General features: G+C 37.2%; 3 protein-coding genes across 3 annotated transcripts; 2 read left to right on the top strand and 1 right to left on the bottom strand.

Moving 5' to 3' along the window:
* Positions 1–5,645: 5,645 nt before the first annotated feature.
* Positions 5,646–8,791, top strand: cgref1 (cell growth regulator with EF-hand domain 1). Its single transcript, XM_084096415.1, has 6 exons — positions 5,646–5,896; positions 6,235–6,346; positions 6,562–6,630; positions 7,071–7,144; positions 7,729–7,853; positions 7,934–8,791. Exons 1-6 carry the CDS (start codon positions 5,866–5,868, stop codon positions 8,324–8,326), a joined length of 804 nt encoding a protein of 267 aa, XP_083952541.1. The 5' UTR covers positions 5,646–5,865; the 3' UTR covers positions 8,327–8,791.
* A 332-nt stretch (positions 8,792–9,123) lies between these two features.
* ctsba (cathepsin Ba) lies at positions 9,124–14,931 on the bottom strand. Its single transcript, XM_084096414.1, has 10 exons — positions 14,791–14,931; positions 13,344–13,467; positions 11,490–11,575; positions 11,169–11,283; positions 10,961–11,076; positions 10,472–10,557; positions 10,248–10,394; positions 9,922–10,038; positions 9,714–9,842; positions 9,124–9,592 (listed from the first exon to the last, which is right to left on the bottom strand). Exons 2-10 carry the CDS (start codon positions 13,464–13,466, stop codon positions 9,498–9,500), a joined length of 1,014 nt encoding a protein of 337 aa, XP_083952540.1. The 5' UTR covers position 13,467; positions 14,791–14,931; the 3' UTR covers positions 9,124–9,497.
* A 1,340-nt stretch (positions 14,932–16,271) lies between these two features.
* xkr5b (XK related 5b) lies at positions 16,272–22,735 on the top strand. Its single transcript, XM_084096226.1, has 7 exons — positions 16,272–16,449; positions 16,793–16,982; positions 18,201–18,373; positions 19,664–19,876; positions 20,046–20,215; positions 20,814–20,925; positions 21,470–22,735. The coding sequence occupies exons 1-7, from the start codon at positions 16,359–16,361 to the stop codon at positions 22,216–22,218; spliced, it is 1,698 nt and encodes a 565-aa protein (XP_083952352.1). The 5' UTR covers positions 16,272–16,358; the 3' UTR covers positions 22,219–22,735.
* Positions 22,736–23,378: the final 643 nt, after the last annotated feature.

The following is a 23,378-nucleotide window of genomic DNA, read 5'->3' as shown; positions in this document are numbered from 1 at the left end:
GAAGACCTTTTAATCAGGCCTTTGTGGGAAACTAGGCCCTTGGATCGAGTCCTTGTGGGAAAGGGCGATGCTACCGTAAACATGTGCCACATATACACTGATTGATATGCTCTCAGTCTTCTCCCATAACTCTGCCGCTGATACAGTCGGAAGCTGATGGTAAATCTTGCCGTCATCAAGAGCCAATCAGGACTGTGCACTTCAAGCATGAGCAGATGTTATGTAAGCATGTCTGAGCATCCAAAGAAAACAAGAGCCGCTGTGTGAAAGAACATTTCCACTCATTAAATCCTCCTGCTAGTCTCATCAGGGTCAATCGGCAGAGGACATCCCGAACAAAAACAACACCAGACTTTATATCTGTAAACACAACCTGTGTGAACTCAAATTCAACTGAGGCTTACTGATCTATCTATCCATCTATCCATCTATCCATCTATCTATCTATCTATCTATCTATCTATCTATCTATCTATCTATCTATCTATCTATCTATCTATCTATCTATCTATCTAACAGGGAAAAATATTTGATGAAGGCTGAAGGTTGAGAGACATTTGTTGCCAAATATCAAACTGAACATGTGTTTGTTCTCATTTATAATTCAGCATGGGAAGTAGCCTAAATGTCATAATATATTATTTAATAAACACTTGCTGTAATTTATAAGGATTTTTATTTTTAACATGCACACTTACATAAGGTTAGTAAAATCATAACTGTTCATAACGTCTTCACCCCCAATATTTAATATTATTTATAAAGTATTTTATTTTATTTCAATTGATACATCTCTGATTGGCCAGAGGAGACTCATTGTGATTTACATTCCTTTTTTGGCTCTGGAAGTTAGCACACATAGTAAATTTTAATTGCTGGCTTCTTACACAACGTTGTTCTCTGTACCTTCTACCTTTTGTTAACTGGTCTGTTCTGCTTCTATTGTACTGCTCTATTTTTAACTGTTACCATGGTGAATTTGCTGACAAAAAAGGAGCAGTCTTGGGTCATGTCATGAGGTTGGGAGAACTTTTATTTACAAGATTGTAATAAGATGTAAGATTTTACATGTTTGATTTTCCCAGCACACTGCACACTGGAAAAAGCCTCTTGAGTTTAAAGTGTGGATATTTCTATGCAGCATTGGTGGGACGCCTCCGAGGGTTATAGCAGGTCTTTCAGAAAACTGCTAGTTTTTAATTTGACATTTCCCTGATATTTTCAATCTGATGTCAAACTTGACAAACATTATTATAGTCGCATATCATCTGACTTCAGCAATATTATAAGCTATTAAGATTCAGAAACCCTTACACATACAGTTTTGATCGATAAAACACACAGACACACACATACACACAAAAAAAATCCAATATTACTTTTCCCTCTATAGTGAGCGGTTCCCTTAATGAGAGCCTAGAGAATGCTGAGTTCCGGCAGTTCCCACTAGTCGATCTGTTCATTAAACGTTTGGTTCTCAAGGGAGCTGAGATGCCCATTGAGGCAGACAGCCTGTACAGTAGCTTCCCATGATGCAGCAAACCTCCGCTGTCAGTTAATCCACAGTCTGAGTGACAGCCAAGTGACACACTTCCTCACACACACAGCTCACTTTCCCAAAGGTGATGTCTGGTGAGAAAGCAAAACATTCACACACTGGCTTCATGAGGAAAGCCATTGTGACAATAGACCTGCAAACAGATCTTTTTTCCCTTTAAATACTTTATTATTATTATTTCATTGTTGTTATTATTATAAAATATTCATATTTTGTTATATTAATTTAGTGTGTTAATATATTGTATATATATATATATATATATAAATATAGACTTTTTAAAATAAGCTAAAATAATTGTTTGGATAAGCATGAATTGCTAGGTTAGTGTTGGTTAGGTGCTGCTTGAGTATCATGTTAACCAGTAAAATCTTAGCTGGTTAAATTTACACAAGTACTAATCTTTCAGTTGAGACTGGTTGACTGAGAATCTAAACTAATAATCTAATCATTCATCAATGTGACTAAAAATAGTAGCCGCCTCTGTAATAAACTTCCCGATTATTGATTATACTGTTGTTAAACATAGCACTTTAATCTGCGTTCAATGTGTTTTTAAATCGTTTGCCTAATCAGCAGGATGACTACATTTTGTAAAAGATCCTGACTGTAACCCAGTTAACATCGATTACACGGTGACATGACCAGGAGAAACCTGTCTGTCCCAGTCCGGCAGCACTTTCTGACCAGGTTCTGTTTGTGCGGCTCAACCCACTGATGCTGCTTAGAAAAGAGCAGCTCATGCATAGTGTACGGATCCAGAAGGGCTGTTCACACCCGTCAGAACAGTGAGAATAAACTCATCATCTTTATCATGCTCTACTTATCACTGGCACTAATTTCCTTTTTGAAACAAGAAGTGCATTAGTGCTCCGCTCTGCGCAGGCTTTTAAAAACATATCTGCATATTTTATTGTGGTCATTAATTTAGTATCATATTGCATAGATAGATAATATTTTTATTTATAGCCTGATTCAGTATCATCAACTAGCATATTGCATAAAGATGAAATGCTTTTAATTAAATATGACTTAAGCACATGTTGAGGACTGTTTCAATTGCTTGTAATCTTGCTGTAAGCTTTTGCACCCCATGGTTCGTTCTTCAAAAAACACGTCTAACCTCCTATAACTTCCCAAACTGCCCAAAATAAACTAAAAAAAAGTTACACACTGACTTAAGTTGGTTACAGTGGGTAAGCTCTTCTATTTGACCTCAAGTGTTAAGGTTTACTGGTTTAAATAAAAATAGCATTATATAACAGTATATTAAAGTAACACTTTCATCATTTTTGGATGGCTCTTGGTGTAAAATAGACTCATGTTTTCCCTGTCTACTATATTTCTTACATAGACTGATCAGTCACATGGCATTTACAGCTCAGGGGACCTGCACCAGACACACAAGTATCATTGAGATGAGGGAGAATGCTAACAGATACCTTTCTCCAGGTATAGACCACTTTGTTTGACCTTATAACTTTGAATAAATTAATCATTCCTTGCAACTGTGTTTATTTTGTCACATTACTTTGCTGTATTAGGCTTTACAAAAAATCAAGTGTTCATGGTTAATCTCAACTATGAGATTGTCCTTTACATTTTTGCAAACATAAATGACTGTTTATAGAAAGTTCTCCAGCTGCTGACAAAATATATTCTAGATATGCCACTGTGTAGCATAAATACATTTACTAGACACTACATTAGCAATGTCGGCATTGACCTTTGACCTGATGCCCCTACGACCTACTAACAACAGCCGTCGGTTAATAAACAAATAGAATATAACTATAAGATAAAGCTTGGTTGCTAAAGCACTGGATTAGCAGGATTAGCATAAAATTGTTTGTAATGTTTGTGAAGACACAATAGCGTTTTGGCTGATCTGGCAGTGGGAAAGAACAGATGGTACCGAAAGAAATGCATGAAACAGGCACAGCTGTTATGAAATCGAACACCGTCCACACAACACACACTTGTGAGATTTACATATATGGATAAGAGGAAAGCTAATCGATTTATAATCATGCATGTAACTAACTATCTATCTTTTCAAATCTGTGAAAAACAACCGTATCTAATGTTTATTCTGAAAATGGAGCAGATAGGCTATGATAGAGATGTAAAGACTTACATCCATGTGTTTCAGAAAGAGCACACACTCCGAAGGACCCCTGTCCTCTACAGAGATCAATGATGAACCAGGCAGATGATATACAATGAGAAGAAATATTCAATGAACATTAGATTTACCTTACAGTATGACTGACTGTGGGGGAGTGACTATTGATTTTTTTTCTATAAACTAGGTTTATGCACTTTGAGTTGATCAACAACAAGTGAATCGATTAATTAACTAACTCTAAGAGGACTTTTATGATGGGGGTGTGTGTGTGTGTGTGTGTGTTTTGGTTTATATTACATTGTGGGAACCAAATGTCCCCACAAGGATGGTAAAACCTGAGATCACCTCCATTGTGGGGACCAGCCAGCGGTCCCCATGAGGGAAATGGGTTAATAAACATACTAAATTATATTTTTTTGAAAATGTAAAAATGCAGAAAGTTTTCTGTGATGGGTAGGTTTAGGGGTAGGGTTAGTGTAAGGAGATAGAATATACAGTTTGTACAGTATAAAGACCATTAAGTCTATGGAGAGTCCCCACAAAGATGTGTGCGCCTGTTTGTGTGTGTGTGTGTGTGTGTGTGTGTGTGTGTGTGTGTATGTGTGTGTTCATGTTTTTCTATCCCGGTGGGGACTTCAACCTGAATGCACACAGACTCATGGGGACTCGTGTCACAGTGGGGACCTAAATTGAGGTCCCCATGGGTAAACAAGCTTATAAATCACACAGAATGACTTTTTTTGGAAATGTAAAAATGCAGAAAGTTGTGTGTGATGGGTAGGTTTAGGGGTGGGGTTAGTGTAAGGAGTATACAGTTTGTACAGTATAAAAACCATTAAGTCTATGGAGAGTCCCCACAAAGATAGTAAACCAGACATGTGTGTGTGTGTGTGTGTGTGTGTCTGTCTACAAGCCAAGGTGATCCTTTGAATGAAACTATTGCTGTGTTTTGCTGGCTCAGACACATCATGGCTCTCCCAGTTCAACTGATAAAGAAAGAAAATCCATAACCTGCAGCAGGTTTGATTTCTCTTTCAAACTTAGGCTACTTGCTTAAAGACAAGGAAGTCTGGGACGGACGGACGGACAGAGATAGATAGATAGATAGATAGATAGATAGATAGATAGATAGATAGATAGATAGATAGATAGATAGATAGATAGATAGATAGATAGATAGATAGATAGATAGATAGATAGATAGATAGGCTGTCAGACATAGGAAGCCTGATTGATTCACAATGTGACTTAATATTAAAATTTTATACTTAATATATAAACTTAATATAAACTTAAAATGTACATAGAGTAGCCTAATTAAATGAGTTTAGGGGGGAAAATAACCAACGCGACAAACTAAACTTTCAACAAAGGGAAAACTGGCTTTCATTGTAGTTGGCCACTTTGTCGCAGCATTTAAAACGGTAGGAACGCCATCGTGTGGCCAAACTGTGTGAAACATTTCTGTGTCTCATTTACAGTAAACCTACCACTATATTTTTTTTGTATCCCTCTCTAACAGTAATACCCATTATTATTATGCATAAGTGACGGTGAGTGAGTTTCACTGTAGCCTACCATTGTAGTTGCGTGCCATCTTGTGGCCAAATTGTGCAAAACTTGAATTGATGTCACTGAAGGACCATGACGCGTTGTCTAATGGACTGCACTGTAATGCACATACCGGTGTGAATATGTGTAAGTGCGATATACGGAAAAACAAACAAACATTGATTTTTTTTTTTTTTTAAACAGTAATGGGCATGGCCATGTCTGCAGCAGAACTGTAAGAAATTTGCTCAATACACAAATAAATAAATCAGACCCATTCTGCTGATGTACTGTGTTTATATTCTCGAAAAGCTACGATAAGAAATAGCCCTTACCTATAGTATACACGGGATATTTGCTAATAGGATCTTCCCAGTAACGGATAAGATACTGCACATACGAGGTGGTGCATGCGGAGGAATTGCACGTTGTGAATGCAGTGTCAGCGACTCTACGTGGCGACGATGGATGCCGGAGGAAGGCGGATTGGCGGAACGTGGAGAGCTCGAGGAGGAGCTGATTTTATCCGGGACACGACACGTCCACGGAATCCACGTGTAGCCCGTCACTGGTGCAAACACACGGGGCTGTGCTGCTCTCCTCAGATTCTGCCGGGGTGGGTTTCATCATGGAGCGACCGCTAACAGCCGCTGCGAAAGGTAACGTTAGTCGCATTTCACTTCTAGCATTGCTGTTACTTACATCCTTACTGTTTGCATTTCTAGTCATTCAGCCATTATACTAGCATCTATTAGTACAATGCATGAAAATAAAATAAAATAAAATAAAAAGGCAAAAGAAGAATAGACTTCACTGTCGCAGTGTAAGATTTTGGGTCAATAGTCAGATTCTTCATTTCCGTGTTTGATTCAAACAGTAACGTTACATTAAATTGCTGTATCATTCTTGAATGATCGATTCCTGTAAATGGCGTTTTTGCTTTCTTTAATGATTCATGGGTCGTTTCTTTGACCGTCTGGACTGATTGTGGTGACAGGTGTGCCAAAGCGATCCAGTGGAGCAGTTAATATGAACACAACACGGCTTCTGTTCTTACTCATCCTCCCTTTACTGAGTCTGTGTGCTCCACAAGCCCAGAAAACACTCAGGTAGGCCGCAATAACGCCATGCTTGTGTACTGTTCTGTATTATGACTGTACTGTATCCCCCCAAACACTCACCCACATAATTTTGATTAGGATAGATTATCCAATCTTGATTCAGAATCTTGGCATTATGGTGTGAAACATTTGTACATATTTTTCTTGACATTGGAAATAAATAATAAACTTGGCCCATTTTTCTTGTGTTATGTTTTGTTCAGTTTTTCTAGCGACGGCATCATTGCACCAGACCTGGCTAATCCTTTTGGGTCCAGCGAAGAAAACCGCAGGTTATCTCTTTTGAATACATCTCCCTGATCTTACTTCACTGTCTGTAAACCTACCTGATCAAACAAGGTAGCACAGTTGCCCCAAGGTTCAGAGTCCATTTTCACATCAGAGATAATGCTGAGATATCCACTGCTGACACACATGCTGAACAAGCAATAGCTATAAAAAAAAAACATGATACAAACAAAATGCTTTGTTGTGCTTTCCTGCTTATTTAAAAAATGTTGTAGAGAACATATTTTATAGAAAAGCTATGCAGTTTTCTATACAGTGCATTTTTAGAACAATTATGCCAGTGTTTATCTTTAAAGTGTAAATTTGAATGTCTCAACATGGAAAAATACTGAATGAATTCAGACCCATGCTCATTTCCCTATATAAATACTGTAATCATAAGGCAGAACTAAAGTGGACAATGATCTTTGATTCTTTATGACAGGCTCCTGCAAAGCTACATCAAGAGCAGCCTAAAGGAAGGACAGAGCAGTCCAGAGCTGAACACCAGGGAACAAGGTTAATAGTTCATTGTGAACATGATCTCTCAAAGAACTGCTTTTATTTCATTCCTTTGTGCTTTTGCATAGATTTTATATTTTCTATTAAGCTAATTCCACTCCCTAGTTCCTGATTCCTGATGTTGAATGTCAACACATTTCAAGGACTTTGATCTTAAACAGTTACAGTTTCATTAAAAATACTTATGTACAGTACATTTATTTTCCTAGAAGCACAGCAGATGATCTATGCACGTAATGGCATTAATTTATACATTACAGGCACAAAGTACTCTCTCTCTTTATATATATATATATATATATATATATATATATATATATATATATATATATATAGTATAGTAGTCAACATTTGAAGTGGACCAAAAACTTTCATCAAAGTTATACATGAATTTTGAACAATACCCGTTCTTGTCTTAGGACAACTTTAATTCACTTTTTTGATCCACTTCAAATGTTGACTACTGTATATGCCTTGCTGTGAAACGTATAAATGTATATAGAAAATAAATAATAATAATTGTGTGCATGTGTGTATATCTCTTTTTATAAGCTTATTAATGATTTGTTCTCTTGTCGCAGAAGTGTTCTTCCTTTTCTCCTTGTATGACTATGATAGAAGTGGGCAGATGGATGGCCTTGAACTGATGCAACTTCTGACAGATTTCCTGACTTATCATGAAGTTATGCCAAAGTCAACAGATTCTGTGAGTGCTGTTTAGTTTTGTCATAACATTCAAAGTAATCTCTCGAGTTATTTTACGACTTAAACTCATTTACATTTTAGGTTGTATCTTTGGTGGATTACTTGCTACAAGCTCAGGATCTGAACCAGGATGGACTACTGGCTCCTTCAGAGCTGTTATCATCATCATCATCATCATCATCCACGATTGACCATCATCAAGAAAACAATATTGTTCTCCCTGATTCACCAGCTGACAAGGCCTTAAAACAAGAGCGAACACATACGAAATCAGAGGATGGAGATGCAGAAGTCAACCAAGAGTCTGAACATGAAAATGAGACCCAAGACCCAGCTAAAGAAGAACACACACAGGAAGAGAAGCCTGTAGATCATAACCAGATACCTGAAATACTGCCTTCAGAAGAGCAGGAGCCGCAAGACGATCATCAGGAGCAGAACATGCCAGTCCATCTGGAGCAACCAGAGATGTAATGCCAAATTAAGCATTAAGTGCAACATTTGACTGATTTTCTTTTTTTAAAGACACCTCTCAAACAGATACAAATCAGCCATACATAGGAAACCCCTCACCTGCTGCATATACAGTACTGTGACTGACATCATTTATTGCTGGACACTAAAAGTTGTTTTGAAAGTCTAAAAACATGTTAATGGTATTTGCATCATTGTACAGTTTGTGAACCACTAAACTGTACAGAAATTTCCAGAGTTGTGGAATTCAGACACACAACCATCGGTTCATCTTTTTTGTGCTGTTTAAACTATGCAAACTCAGAGAAAGTAAACCTTTAATTTACTGAAAATTTGATGCAAAAAATCTAGTCACAGCCAAGATCTAATAACCATTATTAGGGTTTGTACCCAACTCTTGGCATATTTCTATACTGCACTTTTTTGGGGGGTTAAGTACCTTCGAATTAAACGGTTCAAAATTGAGCTGCTTTCATTTTTCTGCCTCAGTGCAAAAGAAGATTTGGAAGGACCAGAATAGACTGCTTAAGTGAACAATTTAACAGTGCTTTACCACTTAAAAAAAAAAAAAAGTTACACCGTGAAGTGCTGTACTGCACTTCCAGAGAGACAAAAGCTTCACTCATGCCCAATTTCCAGTAGATTTCTCAGAACCATCAAGCCTCAGCATTGAGAATTTCTATACAATGTGAGAAACCACAATTTGTGTCTGATACTTTTACACTTTCTACCTAGGTGGAAAGAAAACCATTTAAGGATAAAGATGTTGCAAGTGAAAAGCAGTCATGACAAAACTGTTTGGTTTTAATATTTATTACACTTTAGACAAAATGCATTAAAACACAATCAAGTAAAAATCATTCAACCTAAAAAGCAACTTGAGTCAAACATACTGAAAATGTGGCTGAGGCATCAAGATGTGCGAAACCTTTATAGACTGGTCTAAAACTGACTCCAATTACCTGGACTACACATTTGTGGTGCATAAAAATGTCACTCCCCAATTCGAAATAAACACCAAAACATAATCGATTGGGGGTCCCCGTCTAAAAAGACTCTTAATAAAACTCAATCATTGATTAACAATGCTTATTGTACCATGGCCATGGAAGATGGCAGTCAGCTTAAGTTGAAGACATTCAATGTCCACGTTCTGAACAGTGCGCTCATTTCAGCTCTTGCCATTTTGTGGTGGCATTGGGATTCCAGCAACAATTTCAGATTCAATGCCACAGTGGTCCTCGCCTCGGAGAATCTTGAAAAGTCCTGAATTGGCAACAAAAGAAAATAGGGCAGATGAAGGAAATGCCTGCACGTTGTGTAAAATCAGCTGGTTACAAACTGCAGACAATAAAATTTGACTTTATACTAAATAAATGACCCTCACCATTATCACCCCAGTCAGTGTTCCAGGAGTTAGCAGCAAGCCAGTAGGGGACACTTTTCTCCTCTCCCCAGCCCAGGATCTTAATAGCATGACCACCTACTGCAGATCCAGTCATGTGCTGATAAACACCTATTTAAAAGAAAAAGAAAATAATTTTAACATGCTGCATTAGTACTCTAGATAGACACATGAATAGACTGAAACCAACCAGATTTATACTGCAGGAAGTCCTCATACACCGTGAAGGCTGCCTCAACTGGGCCATTCTTAAAGAGTTCTTGCATAATGGCATTCTGATTAGATGGGACACTATAGGACGTCTTTCCTAGAATGACAAACAAGAACGGCTCAATTCATGAATTCACATCTTGCAGCATTCAAAACATCTTAACTAAACCATCCCGTTCTCAACCAGGAGGCCGAGGTTCCTTCGAGATGGCCCCCTTAATTCAAAATTTACTTAAGTGAATATGAACGTCTATAATAATGAGGTTGAAATGTGACCTGAACCAATTTGTTTCCCTGAGTTCTTACCAAAGTGTTTGTCCTCTTTGTAAGAAGGGCTGTAGCCAGGTTCACAGGACATCTCGCAGTTAGGAGTGTCACCACCCTCTCCGGTACAAGGAGGCCGACTGCCATTCACATGATGCTCACAGGGTTCAATGGTGTATGGACGACAGCCTAAAAATAACTCGTTAATACACAGTTGAAGCTCAACACATAAAATGCTCACCAAAAAACAAAAGGTAGATACTAACCAACATGGGAGTTATAGAGTCCACCAGTGACCAGACCCTCTGTGCTCCAGTAGTCCCAAGCAGCAGAGGGATATCCACCATTACATCTGAGATCAAATTATACAAGATGCTAAATCAGTGTGTTATCTAAAAACAGCATCAAAACACAAACATCAAGGCTGGAATACACTACAACCTCTGAACAACTGTTTGCCCCAATTTGCAGTCTGGGCAAATCAAGGCTATTTTTGAAATTAATCCAATTTTAGAACAAAATGTGTAATTTTGTGTATGATACCCAGCTTTTCCTCTGTAACCATTAGCAAAGTCAGTAAGCGCATGATGCCAAAACATGTTTTGAAATTTAAAACATGCAGTGCATTCCAGACTTTATTCAAGAAATGGTATTAACTAAACAGATCTCAGAGTCACTGCAGGATGAAATCAAACAAATGGTTTGTTAAGTCTTGTTCTTGTCAAATAGATTGGCACTAGCCCACACTAACTTACCCCATGCCACAGGTGTCACAGCAGGTAAGTAGGTCCTGAGAAGAGATCTCCACACTCACTTTGGCATTGCTGTGGATACATACTCTGTCAGAAATGGCTTCAGCAGCCCCAAATGCCTGTGTAAAACAATGGAACCATGAGTAAACGATGAAACAAACACAAATTGCAATCCAAACTAATACTGTGTGCACCAGAGAGAAGACCTCACCCAGCATGAACCACAAGAACCCTGGTCTCGGATCTCTTTAAGAGTGGGGCAGTTGGGCCACTGCACTCTGGCATCAAAGTTAGTGGGGAGCCTGAGTTTACCCGCATACTGTGCCCTGGTTAAAACAAAGCAAACGCTGTTATATACTAGACCTAAAAGGCAGAACTGAAAAAAAATAGGTATGATGAAACCTACGTAAAGCACAAAATCACATGACAAAGTAGTCATATGTACAACATGACTGCCAAGATAACAAGTTGCACTTCCTCTATGAAACTCCCCAATCATTTCTTTCCTCACACCACATTCAATTGCACTCACATGACAGGGAGTCTTGGTCCTTTCAGAAAAGTCCCACACAACCTCTTCACATAGCTGTAGTCAACATCACGGAAGTTGTGTCCAGCCTACAGGGGAGAACACCAGACTCTTGCATTCAATTTTAAATTAAGAAGAGCAATTAAGAAGCATATACAGTGAGGAAAATAAGTATTTGAACACCCTGCTATTTTGCAAGTTCTCCCACTTAGAAATCATGGAGGGGTCTGAATTTGTCATCGTAGGTGCATGTCCACTGTGAGAGACATAATCTAAAAACAAAAATCCAGAAATCACAATGTATGATTTATTAACTATTTATTTGTATGATACAGCTGCAAATAAGTATTTGAACACCTGAGAAAATCAATGTTAATATTTGGTACAGTAGCCTTTGTTTGCAATTACAGAGGTCAAACGTTTCCTGTAGTTTTTCACCAGGTTTGCACACACTGCAGGAGGGATTTTGGCCCACTCCTCCACACAGATCTTCTCTAGATCAGTCAGGTTTCTGGGCTGTCGCTGAGAAACACGGAGTTTGAGCTCCCTCCAAAGATTCTCTATTGGGTTTAGGTCTGGAGACTGGCTAGGCCACGCCAGAACCTTGATATGCTTCTTACAGAGCCACTCCTTGGTTATCCTGGCTGTGTGCTTCGGGTCATTGTCATGTTGGAAGACCCAGCCTCGACCCATCTTCAATGCTCTAACTGAGGGAAGGAGGTTGTTCCCCAAAATCTCACAATACATGGCCCCGGTCATCCTCTCCTTAATACAGTGCAGTCGCCCTGTCCCATGTGCAGAAAAACACCCCCAAAGCATGATGCTACCACCCCCATGCTTCACAGTAGGGATGGTGTTCTTGGGATGGTACTCATCATTCTTCTTCCTCCAAACACGTTTAGTGGAATTATGACCAAAAAGTTCTATTTTGGTCTCATCTGACCACATGACTTTCTCCCATGACTCCTCAGGATCATCCAAATGGTCATTGGCAAACTTAAGACGGGCCTTGACATGTGCTGGTTTAAGCAGGGGAACCTTCCGTGCCATGCATGATTTCAAACCATGACGTCTTAGTGTATTACCAACAGTAACCTTGGAAACGGTGGTCCCAGCTCTTTTCAGGTCATTGACCAGCTCCTCCCGTGTAGTTCTGGGCTGATTTCTCACCTTTCTTAGGATCATTGAGACCCCACGAGGTGAGATCTTGCATGGAGCCCCAGTCCGAGGGAGATTGACAGTCATGTTTAGCTTCTTCCATTTTCTAATGATTGCTCCAACAGTGGACCTTTTTTCACCAAGCTGCTTGGCAATTTCCCCGTAGCCCTTTCCAGCCTTGTGGAGGTGTACAATTTTGTCTCTAGTGTCTTTGGACAGCTCTTTGGTCTTGGCCATGTTAGTAGTTGGATTCTTACTGATTGTATGGGGTGGACAGGTGTCTTTATGCAGCTAACGACCTCAAACAGGTGCATCTAATTTAGGATAATAAATGGAGTGGAGGTGGACATTTTAAAGGCAGACTAACAGGTCTTTGAGGGTCAGAATTCTAGCTGATAGACAGGTGTTCAAATACTTATTTGCAGCTGTATCATACAAATAAATAGTTTAAAGAAATCATACATTGTGATTTCTGGAATTTTTTTTTTAGATTATGTCTCACAGTGGACATGCACCTACGATGACAATTTCAGACCCCTCCATGATTTCCAAGTGGGAGAAAAATAGCAAAATAGTAGGGTGTTCAAATACTTATTTTCCTCACTGTAAGAAAAGAGCATTACAAATAGTTTCTCAATACCGGCTCAGTCATCCTCGCTAGAATGCAATTTAGAGCATCAGACTAGAACACCATCTTACCACCCAAGTAGTGTTTGCTTTATTGATGAAATTGACCATCTCATTGGACAGGGGAGCGAGGCGAGGTCGAGCCCAGCTAACTGAAAGGGCTGAGATCACGCACAGGAAAGCCAGTCGCCACATTCTGAAAACAAGAAAACTCAATTAATCCCACTTGAAATCAGACAAGGTTTAAGCCTAGACCAAGACTAAAATGCATGTTTGAGCAGTTTTAACTGAGAGCAAGTTATACTGACATATTTTAATATATATCAGTGCCATTGTTTTGTCAATTTTTTTTTTTTGATATGGCACTTTTATAAAAGCTACTTAAATGTCCTAATTGAGCGAAGGCCTAATTCTGGCTTAATCTAAGCCCCGTCTATGAAACCAGGACATGGTCTGAAACACCAAAGAGTCAAGTGGCACATCAAGGTCACTTCAATCTTCAGGTGAAACGGCTCACTGACTGCCTACAGTAGTGTCATCTTTAGGCTGCAGTCATGCAAAAGTGAAAGCTCTAGACATTTAAGATGTACATGCTTAACCTCTTAATGGTTCTGGAACAAGACAAACAAGCCTTGATCAACTAGGCTACTCGGGTAAGAGGTTTATGTTTTAGACATTTTAATTATAAAAGGGGCATCCACCTCAGTGGTTTAGCAGTAATTAAGGAACTAATTTTGTTTTAAAACATCACCAAATTATTAAGACGCAATTTTGAAAAATCTGTAGATGCAATAAGAGCCTTGACAAGTCATGACAAATATCCTCATGTTCGGTTGCACTTCCTCAAATAGGCATATGACGACATCAAGTGTGTGTGAGTCAGCGCAATTTACAGGAACAACTTGCTGATTTAGTCTACAGAAACCCAGCCAACTTCGACCCCAAACCCAGGGGTAACCTGGACGATTACAAGTAGTCAAAAACGAGAGATACGAACACCCTCAGAAGCAAATTATGTAGTGAAGAATACAAATATGAAATATTGTTCGTTGCATTTGGGGGTTGCCATTTAAGATAAGTGCAAGACCATTATCTGCCGGATACTGTTCGTGCTTGAAACATAATAGTGTCTCTGTAAGTAAACTAGCAGTGTAATGTCAACTTGAGCTACAGAAACATTCCCATGCGTTTAAAGACGAGCTCTGGTTTCTATTCATACTTTCGTTTTTAACTGCAGGCCTTGTTTACATAAACCAACAGTTAATCCATATTTTAAGGTCAAATGAAGAAGCCTGTAAGCATTTGAGCTTACATTTGATAGCAGGAAGCGCCGTTGCAGATAAAGATGAAGTCATTCCCTGATAAATGTTGTTTTGAACAATAATTTTCGTTTGAGAAGTTATCAAACGCTGCTATATCACCATGACCTTTTTGAATATCTCTTTGGTATTCAAATTAAAGAAAAATGATCGACAGTCTCGTGATTTAAATGCAGATTTGAGCAATATAGCAGTCTTACCTGTTGTTTGTCTGCTGACAGTTGTGCTGTTAGAAAGTGTGTCTCACTCCCCAAAACTTCCACTGGGCGGAAATAAATAAAAGGCGAAGAACACGCCGATGACTATATAAAGCAAAGACAGATCACGTGATGATAAGTCATGTGCTCGTGGGTCTGCTGACTCTGACGTGATCAAATCAGTTGACTTAAGCCATCACAGTACTGTTTGTTAGTTTATTTCATATGTAAATGTGATGAATAGTATGGAAACCAATTTCCACCACATAAGAAGAAAATCATGTCATGATATAAAAAGTCATAATTATGTCATAAAAGTCCTAACATCAAGGTTCAATTTTTTTTTTCTGTCATTATGATATCAAAGTCATATTTGTGACATTATGAGCTCTGTCAAAATAGAGCTCATAATGTCACAAATATGACTTTGATATCATAATTTCTAATTTCGATTTATTATCTCATAATTATTCATGCCACTTTTATATAATAATAATTTCCTTTCTCTCATTATTTTGAAGTCATACATGGAAGCTTGTTTCTGCCACAGGATAAAAAATAAAAAAGGTAATTGCGACTTTTTGTCTCACAATTCGGACTTTTTTTCCTCGCAATTGTGAGTTTACATCTTGCAATTCTGACTTTTTATCTCAGAGTTATAAAGTCAGAATTGTGAGATAAACTCGCAATACTGAGAAAAAAAGAGTAGAAAAGAAAATTCCCCAGAATTGGACATAACTTGCAATTGCCAGTTTACATCTCCACAATTCTGAGAAAAAAGTCAGAAGAGATATAAATTCGCAATTGCGAGAAAAAACGTCTGAATTGTGTAGATTCTCGCTATTCTGCCTTTTTTCTTGCAATTCTGAAGGTTTCTTGCAATTGCGAGTTTATCTTGCAATTCTGACCGGTCTTCTACCCTCAGAATTGTGAGATATTCTGTGAGAAATAAACTGACTTTATAACTTGCAATTGCAAGTTTACAATTCTGACTTTAACTCGCGACTTTATAACATGCAATTGCTATATTACACAATTCTGAATTAATGTGAACTTTAAAAAACTGAATTAATGTGAATTAATGTGGAAAAAAAGTCATAATTGTGAGATAAAAAGTCACAATTACTTTTTATTTTTTATTTTATGGCGTATATAAGCTACCATAAATAGGCCTGCACGTGTCTAAATATTAATGAAACCTTTTTGAGATTTTGATTATTTGTCATGAAATAGTTTTTTTATGTCTGATATTTTTCCAGCTGTGTTTTACAGTTTAGTGTATCAAGTAGTATTTTGTGTTAGTTAGATGAACTAAGCTGTTTTGAACATTTATTATGTCTATGGTTTTGAACTATTTCATAAGTTGCTAACCGCCAATAAAAAAAAGAAGAAGAAGAAGAAGAAGAACTATTTCATATTTGCTCGGTGGGTGACGTCACATTGAGCGGCAGCCTCCAAAAACTGACCAGAAAGACTCGACTGGAATCACACAAAGCGCACCCCATTCAGCGCAGAAGAGTCCTTGAGTAACGGAATACCACAAACTTTAAAAAAAAGACAGTAGTGCAACGATGCAGAATCGAAAGGGAAGTGCAGTCACATGGAGTCACGTATGTCTCTACTCTTTTTCAGGAGTCATTGTTTTATTGGAGAAAGCGGCACGTAAGTTATTTTCTATTTGTTTAATCATTCCTTCCCAAACCGCTATCTGTGCTTACTAAACATATTTGGCAGCTGCTTCGGCATGTGGATGTGGGTTCTGCCAGTTCGGACTTGTTTTATTATGAGTTCAGTTTTGTTACTGCACATTATTACTACAATGCTGCTATGGTTTCCTCACTGCATTTGAGCGCCTTTTTCATGAATGGCGAGCAGGGGGCGTGTTCTGTCACACAGCTGCTTCATATCAGAGACAGAGCCCGAGAAGAAGAGAAAGAGGGCACCAAAAAAATCAAAATCGAAATGGACTCTGTTGTTTGACTTTTTTTGTCGTTTCTGTCATCAGTTGTACTGTGCTTCACACACTACCTCTGGACGGGAGAAGAGCTGCTGGCCTGGTTGACACTGGGTCTGTGCTTGCCTTTTGTCACTGCTGTGCAGCTGCTCAGTCTGAGGTGGTACATCACTGATGAGGAAGAAAGATCCAAGCCCTCACTCATCCTTGTGCACTGCCTTCATCTGGGCATCTATCACAGGTCAAAACACTATATCGTTTAGATTCAGAACTGCATTAATTCAGTTATGAAGAGTGAGGTGGAAAACTGTTGTAAATTACTGTACAATACAATAACTGTATAATATACTCTATAATCCGGTGAATTCATAAAAAAATGTATAGGTTGTACTTTGAAAAAAATGAAATAAATAAAATGAAGCCTATTTTTAGGACCATTAAACAAATATATATATATATATATATATAAATATATATATATATATATATATATATATATATATTATTATTATTATTATTATTATTATTTATTATTATTATTATTATTATTTTTTTTTTGCATTGTGACAATATGCTTTGTGACACTTAAAAGGGATAATTCACCCAAAAAATTAAATTCTGTCATTAATTACTCACACTCATGTCGTTTCAAACCTGTAAGACTTTCGTTCATCTTTGGAACACAAATGACGATCTTTTTGATGAAATCCATTGTCAGTCCACACAACTACCACTTTGACTCTTCAAAAAGTTCATAAAGAGATCATAAAAAGTAATCCATATGAATTGAGGGGTTTTTAGTCAAACTTTTCTGAAGAGAATCGATCGCTTTATATGATGAACAGATTTAGTTTAGGCTTTTATTTCCCCCCACATCCTCAAATTGTTTAGTTTTTTTTTTTTTTTTTTTAATTTATTTTTTTTTATTTCCTTTATTCTCAACTTTGATTTTCCTTACCGTAATACAGTTTTTTTGTTGTATATTACATTAATACAATGATATTTTAAGTTATGTAAGCATAAATATAACTTTTTTGACCTGTTCATCAAAGAATCCTGGAAAAAAATGTATCATGGTTTCCACAAAAATGTTAAACAGCACAACTGGTTTCAACATTGATAATGATAAAAAAAGTTTATTTAGCATCAAATCGTCATATTATAATGATTTCTGAAGAATCAAGTGACATTGAAGACTGGAGTAATGATGCTGAAAACTTAGCTTTATCATCACAGGATTACCATTTTTAAATAAAATAAAATAGAAAACAGTTATTATAAATTGTAATAATAATCTCAAAATATTGTTCAGTTATGTAATTTCTTATTCCTTTCTTTTAATTTTGTAATATATTACTTTTGCATGTTCATGACAGGTGGATTCACCCAATGATATTATTTATCACACAAAAGGCTTCTGTTGATTTCTAAGATGTGTGTATATGTTTTATATTTGCAGGTTATGGCGCTGCATGAAGTCTCAAGGTGGGCAGCTGAAGTTTGTTGCATTACTAATGCGGCAGGCTGATGTTTCTGCTCTGTGTCTGATCGAAGCCCTGACGCTCAGCCTGCCTCAAAGTCTACTGCAAACCTACAGTTTATTCACCCTTCACCCCAGCTTTCTGTCACCAGGTATGTGACTTCCCTTTTGGCACGAACAGAACTAGCTTCACGTCAACAGTTTTCAGTGGAAGTAATGAAATAAGTCAGTTTACTGAAATGAAGCAGTCTCAATGACGTGTGCAGCCAACAAATGTGACCTCCGGAGGACGCAGCCTTCGAAATGAGACACAGCTTTAATCATTTTTGCTGTGCACACTACCAAAAAAGAAAATTATGCATTTAGTCCTAGTTCGCTTAGCATTCACACTGTCATTTCTAACAAAGAACCTAAAGATACGAAATAAAAGGGATAAGGTCACAACCTGATTGGACAGCTTTTATGACTACATATATTTGAGATGGAACATATCAAACATCTAAAACAGTGCTGTGTGCTGTGCTTGTTGTATGTGCGTATATATGTGTAGTCAAAACAGTGCCAGGAATTCCTCTATTGCACAAAAACAAAACTTGCTGCAAGTAGACGTGGTTCTGATGCCTGGACCAAACTGCAATGATAACATAGCGCATATGTCGAGAAGAACATGAAAAAAAATTATTGTCACGTTTTGTAATCACAACATTTTTTCATTTGTCAAATCAGTTTAGATAATTTATGTGGTTCAGATAACATATTTTGAGTTTCTGTTGAGTAAACCAATCTCCTTCATTGTATTAACTAAATTTTTTAATTTCAATGAACTTAAAACTTTATGGCAACCAGGTTACTTTTTTTTTTCAAAGCTAAACCAACAATAATTTTTTACAGTGCAGGTATCCTTGAGCAGCCTGTCCTTTTAGGGTCGCATCTTCTCATCCTTTTTTTTGGTTTGTTTAGGTGTCTGGTCTGTGTTGCATTCATATTTCAATCGAACCATGGTTATTTTTGTAAACTAAAACTGAAACAAAGACTAAAACGATTGATCAAAAAAAACATTTTCGTAAACTGAAATAAAAGAAAAAAATTCAAATAAATAAAACTAAACTAACAACAGTTACTGAAAAACGAACTAAAATAAAATAATTATCAAAAATAAATAATCTGAAAAATATGAGCTGTGTGGCTGTTCAGGGAAACACCTGTAGATGGCGCATAATCATCGTCATATTCGGGAATACGGGACTAATCGATACTTCACTTGAAGTGGAGAGGGAAATTTACTCACCTGACATGCGTATCACCACAGTATCAACACATCACATGCACACTTATTCAAATGTCCCGCACTAACAGAGCAATCGCACCAGAGTTCATTTTAATCGAATCAAACCTGCCAAGTGTGAACATAAACTGTTTATTCCCTGAATCTCTTTCTACAGTGGTCTTATGTGTCGGGCTGAGCCTACTGAATGTGTCCTGGTTTCTGGTCCTGTTCAGCCGTTCATGCTTTCTGCTTCGTCCTGGTCACCTGCACATGACTCCTGCTGCAATGCTGTGCCAGCTCGTATGGAGAGGGGGCATGTTGGGTGCCAGGGTGGCCAGCCTCATGTTCTTCTGCAGCACGTTTCACTGGTGGTTCTCTGGAGTCGTGGGTGAGTCAAGCCTTGTGTCAAATCCTTACACATAAAAGTCTTCACAGTTAGTTTGCGTGACAGTCTTGAGGGCTTTAAGGTAATTTGTCATTGCCCAACTCTTACCTGGAAAAGGATGATTTGTTAATAAATGGCTGCTTTGTGATTGTCTTTTTAAATCGCTGCTCAGGTTTCCACTGGCTCATTATGACATTCTGGCAAGTGTCCCAGCAGACAGACATCTGCATTAACCGGATTTCCTGGCGTCTCTTCAACTTCATCTTAGGGGCTTTGCACATTTTCCTGTTTTTTAACGTTAAAGACGGTCCCTCAAGGTACCGCATGACTGGGTTCTATTTGGTAGGTTTCTCTGCACAGCAATGTTATTTTACACTTACACTTTACTGCATTAGTCGTATAATATTTATTAAATATAATTTTAATTCGCTTTTATTGTTATATATTCAGTTTGGATTTTACTTTTTAGTCATTTTATGTGCTTTTGTAATTTTTTTGTAATTTGTTTTATTTCTATTTAGCTTGAATTATTTTAATTTTTTTTAGTTTGTCATTTTAGAACTTTTGATTAGGTTTTTCATCTAATATACTGTATAATAATTTATTTAATTTCATTAATATTTTTGTTCAATAAAAAAAAAAGGATATTCAAAATTTTAAATATTATCATTTTTAATAGTTTTAGTATTTTATTTTAGTATTTTAGTAACAATAAAACACTGCTCCTCTGTCAGCAATAAATGTGAATGGGGAAATCAGCAGAATATTGTAACATTGTGCAAAATATTTGGAAAACTGTTTGTGTCCAGATTGTGTGAAATGCTGCAAGGTTTTGTTGACTTTTATACTGATGACCATTTAAGATATAGTGAATCTTCTCTCAAGAATAATAGCTTTGTTAACATCTTTGTTTTTTATTGTTTATTGATTGATTTTACAGTTAATGTTGCTGGAGAACACGTTCCTTCTGCTTCTGGCGTCAGACTCGCTCAGTGGGCCTTCATGGGACAGCATGAGTATTCCTGTGGCTGTCTTATGCAGCTTCTTTATCGGTAAACATTATGGATTCACTGATATAAAAAAATTCTGATACTGATAATTATTTTCATGTTATGGCCAATAACCTTTAAATGGCCATTATTCAAATGTTATACTATTTTGTCTAATTAAATTAAAAATAAAACACTAAAAACTAAAATCAGTTGTTTAAAATGCTGCAAGTGAATTTAGGCATCACAACCATATAATGCACAGTATGAAAAATTAGTATTCATTTTGAGATTTACTAAAGATTATATTTAACATTGTTATTAAATTATTAGTGTTTTTAAAGATTGCCGTTAGATGACAGCAAGGTGATCTGGATAGAAAAATTGTGGAAATGAGAACGTACAATTAAATATCCAGATACTGATAATGGGGTCATATTATGCTTATTTTTATTTTTATTTTATTTTTACATTTGCCACTTTCTTTAGTGTGTATTGTGCATTCCTAGAAATCACTTTTTCTTATAAAAACATACAAAGCTCACATAGTGTAATGTAACATGTTGCAAATTACAATTATAATGTTCTCTGGTCTCTATTTTTCTAGGTGTCATTTTTGTGGTTCTTTACTACCGATTTCTTCATCCAAAATCCACTGAGATCCTCCAGAGTCTGAGACTCCAAATGAGCTTGACAACTACTGACCGAACAACGGATGGACACTGCAAAGACACAACAGTTGAATCGTCCACACACAATCATGGCACTTTCTCAGTGACCGATTTTGCTCCTGTGAAGGATGCAGGAGGCTGTTCTGTTCAGCCTCTAGAGGGCGGTTGGCACCATCATCGTATGTTAATACACCTGGCTCTCAAAACTGGAAACACAGACAAGATCAACTGCCTGTATGGAGACAGAGGGCTTTCATTCTTCCTGGGGAATGAGGATGCACCCGACACGGATGCTGAAGGGAACCCTTGTAACCGGCCATCAGTGGAAGCAGGTGAACGATCTGAAAGCTGTCCGGTTGAAAACAGAGAGGGATTTTCTGGTGCTGAAGTCGGACAGCAGTCTCCAGAGAAGGGTGCGGTGTATAACACCTGTCCCGCAGACTGCAGTAGTACTGTTTACTTTAGTGCGGAACCCCACTCCTCCTATAGTGTCAGCGATTCTACCTTAGACAAAGAGTATATGGCTGTGATCAGTCCCATTATGAATGGAGCTGAACTGATCTTGACTGCTAAACAGCTGTTGAACAGGAACCCATGTTATACCTCAACTCCAATGCAAGACCTCAAAACAATGCACAGTACAAGTCCTCGATTAGCAGGGGCTCGAAGACAGGTACAGTTTTAATATTAAAACTGGCATACCATAAAAATATGTGAATTATTTGGGATAAAGCTAGTAAACATTATCTGTTTATTATTAGCACATATTAACCACTATAAGCTGCATGTTATATTTATCTGCAGTTTGTTACAATTACTTGTAAGCTTAGTGAATTAAAATCAGTTTACATTTATTACTATTAAGTTAAATGGACAAATTTTACTTGCTGCTCTTTTTTTGTCTGTTGTACCATAATGTTTGATACATTTCTATGTTAGTTTTTTTTACCATCTAATTTTATATTTCATGTATATTTTATATTTTGTCTCATTTCTATATCTATATTTTATCAGGTATAATATAGATTGTTGTATTTTTGGTTAATCTGTGGAGACAAAAAGTTTGTTTTAATATAATTTTATAGTTCATTGTCAAAATAAGTATTTATAAAATTGGTTAAAGGTACTCTATATGTAACTTTTTTGTTTTATTCAAGATTAACATTTAAATAATGAGTCAATACATTATCAATCCTTCTTTCAAAACATGTTTTTGTCTCCGTCTGATTCTATGGTAAGGCATTTAATATAAATGTTTAATTATTTGACCTGACGGGATGGTTTTCGCGGGAAACTGCGTGCGTGTATGGTGTGGGGGAGTGGCATAGGTTCACAACGAGCGAGAAAGGTTGACGTGGAACCTCTATGCGTGGAACACGCTAAATCTCGAACTTCCGGGAATCACCCGTTTAAAATAAACGCAGAACAGAGGAGAGTCTACTGGCAAATAGAGAACGCAATCTGAGGGACAGTAGTAATTAAAATAGATTTTTTTTGGCTTGCGAGAACTGAGGGATTTGAAATGTTAAAGGCAACGATGACAAAGCTGCCGTTTTTGTTACTCAACAAGGTAAGGTATTTTATTGAACAGATGTATTGCCATATTTAGCTCTCTAACAGAGTTAAAGCATTATCTATTGTGAGGGGTCATTTTATTATGGTTGTAGCGCTGTGGCTGGAATTTTATTTTCAAGGTAAGTTACCATGTCTATTAATATAGCTATCTACATTAACTCTTCAGCTAGTCAGCTTTAGATGTTTCCATCTTAAGCCAAGTAGGCTAGTGAATGTTTTATGAGCAGTAGGATATATTCATCCGCAGTCACAGAGCAAGAACCATAGGCC

Source organism: Abramis brama (genome assembly GCF_963993115.1).
Source record: "Abramis brama genome assembly, chromosome: 21".
Classification (NCBI taxonomy): domain Eukaryota; kingdom Metazoa; phylum Chordata; class Actinopteri; order Cypriniformes; family Leuciscidae; genus Abramis; species Abramis brama.
The sequence above is the reverse complement of the archived record's forward strand: the minus strand, read 5'-3'. Positions and strand labels throughout refer to the sequence as shown.

Coding starts and splice junctions, on each gene's coding strand:
- cgref1 (XM_084096415.1), top strand. CDS start 5,866: ATGGAGCGACCGCTAACAGCCGCTGCGAAAG. Junction 5,897..6,234: donor GCTAACAGCCGCTGCGAAAG/GTAACGTTAGTC, acceptor TTGTGGTGACAG/GTGTGCCAAAGCGATCCAGT. Junction 7,145..7,728: donor GCTGAACACCAGGGAACAAG/GTTAATAGTTCA, acceptor CTCTTGTCGCAG/AAGTGTTCTTCCTTTTCTCC.
- ctsba (XM_084096414.1), bottom strand. CDS start 13,466: ATGTGGCGACTGGCTTTCCTGTGCGTGATCTCAGCCCTTTCAGTTAGC. Junction 11,284..11,489: donor GGACCAAGACTCCCTGTCAT/GTGAGTGCAATT, acceptor TGTTTTAACCAG/GGCACAGTATGCGGGTAAAC. Junction 9,593..9,713: donor CACTGACTGGGGTGATAATG/GTGAGGGTCATT, acceptor TTGCCAATTCAG/GACTTTTCAAGATTCTCCGA.
- xkr5b (XM_084096226.1), top strand. CDS start 16,359: ATGCAGAATCGAAAGGGAAGTGCAGTCACATGGAGTCACGTATGTCTC. Junction 18,374..19,663: donor CCCCAGCTTTCTGTCACCAG/GTATGTGACTTC, acceptor CTCTTTCTACAG/TGGTCTTATGTGTCGGGCTG. Junction 20,216..20,813: donor GCATGACTGGGTTCTATTTG/GTAGGTTTCTCT, acceptor TTGATTTTACAG/TTAATGTTGCTGGAGAACAC.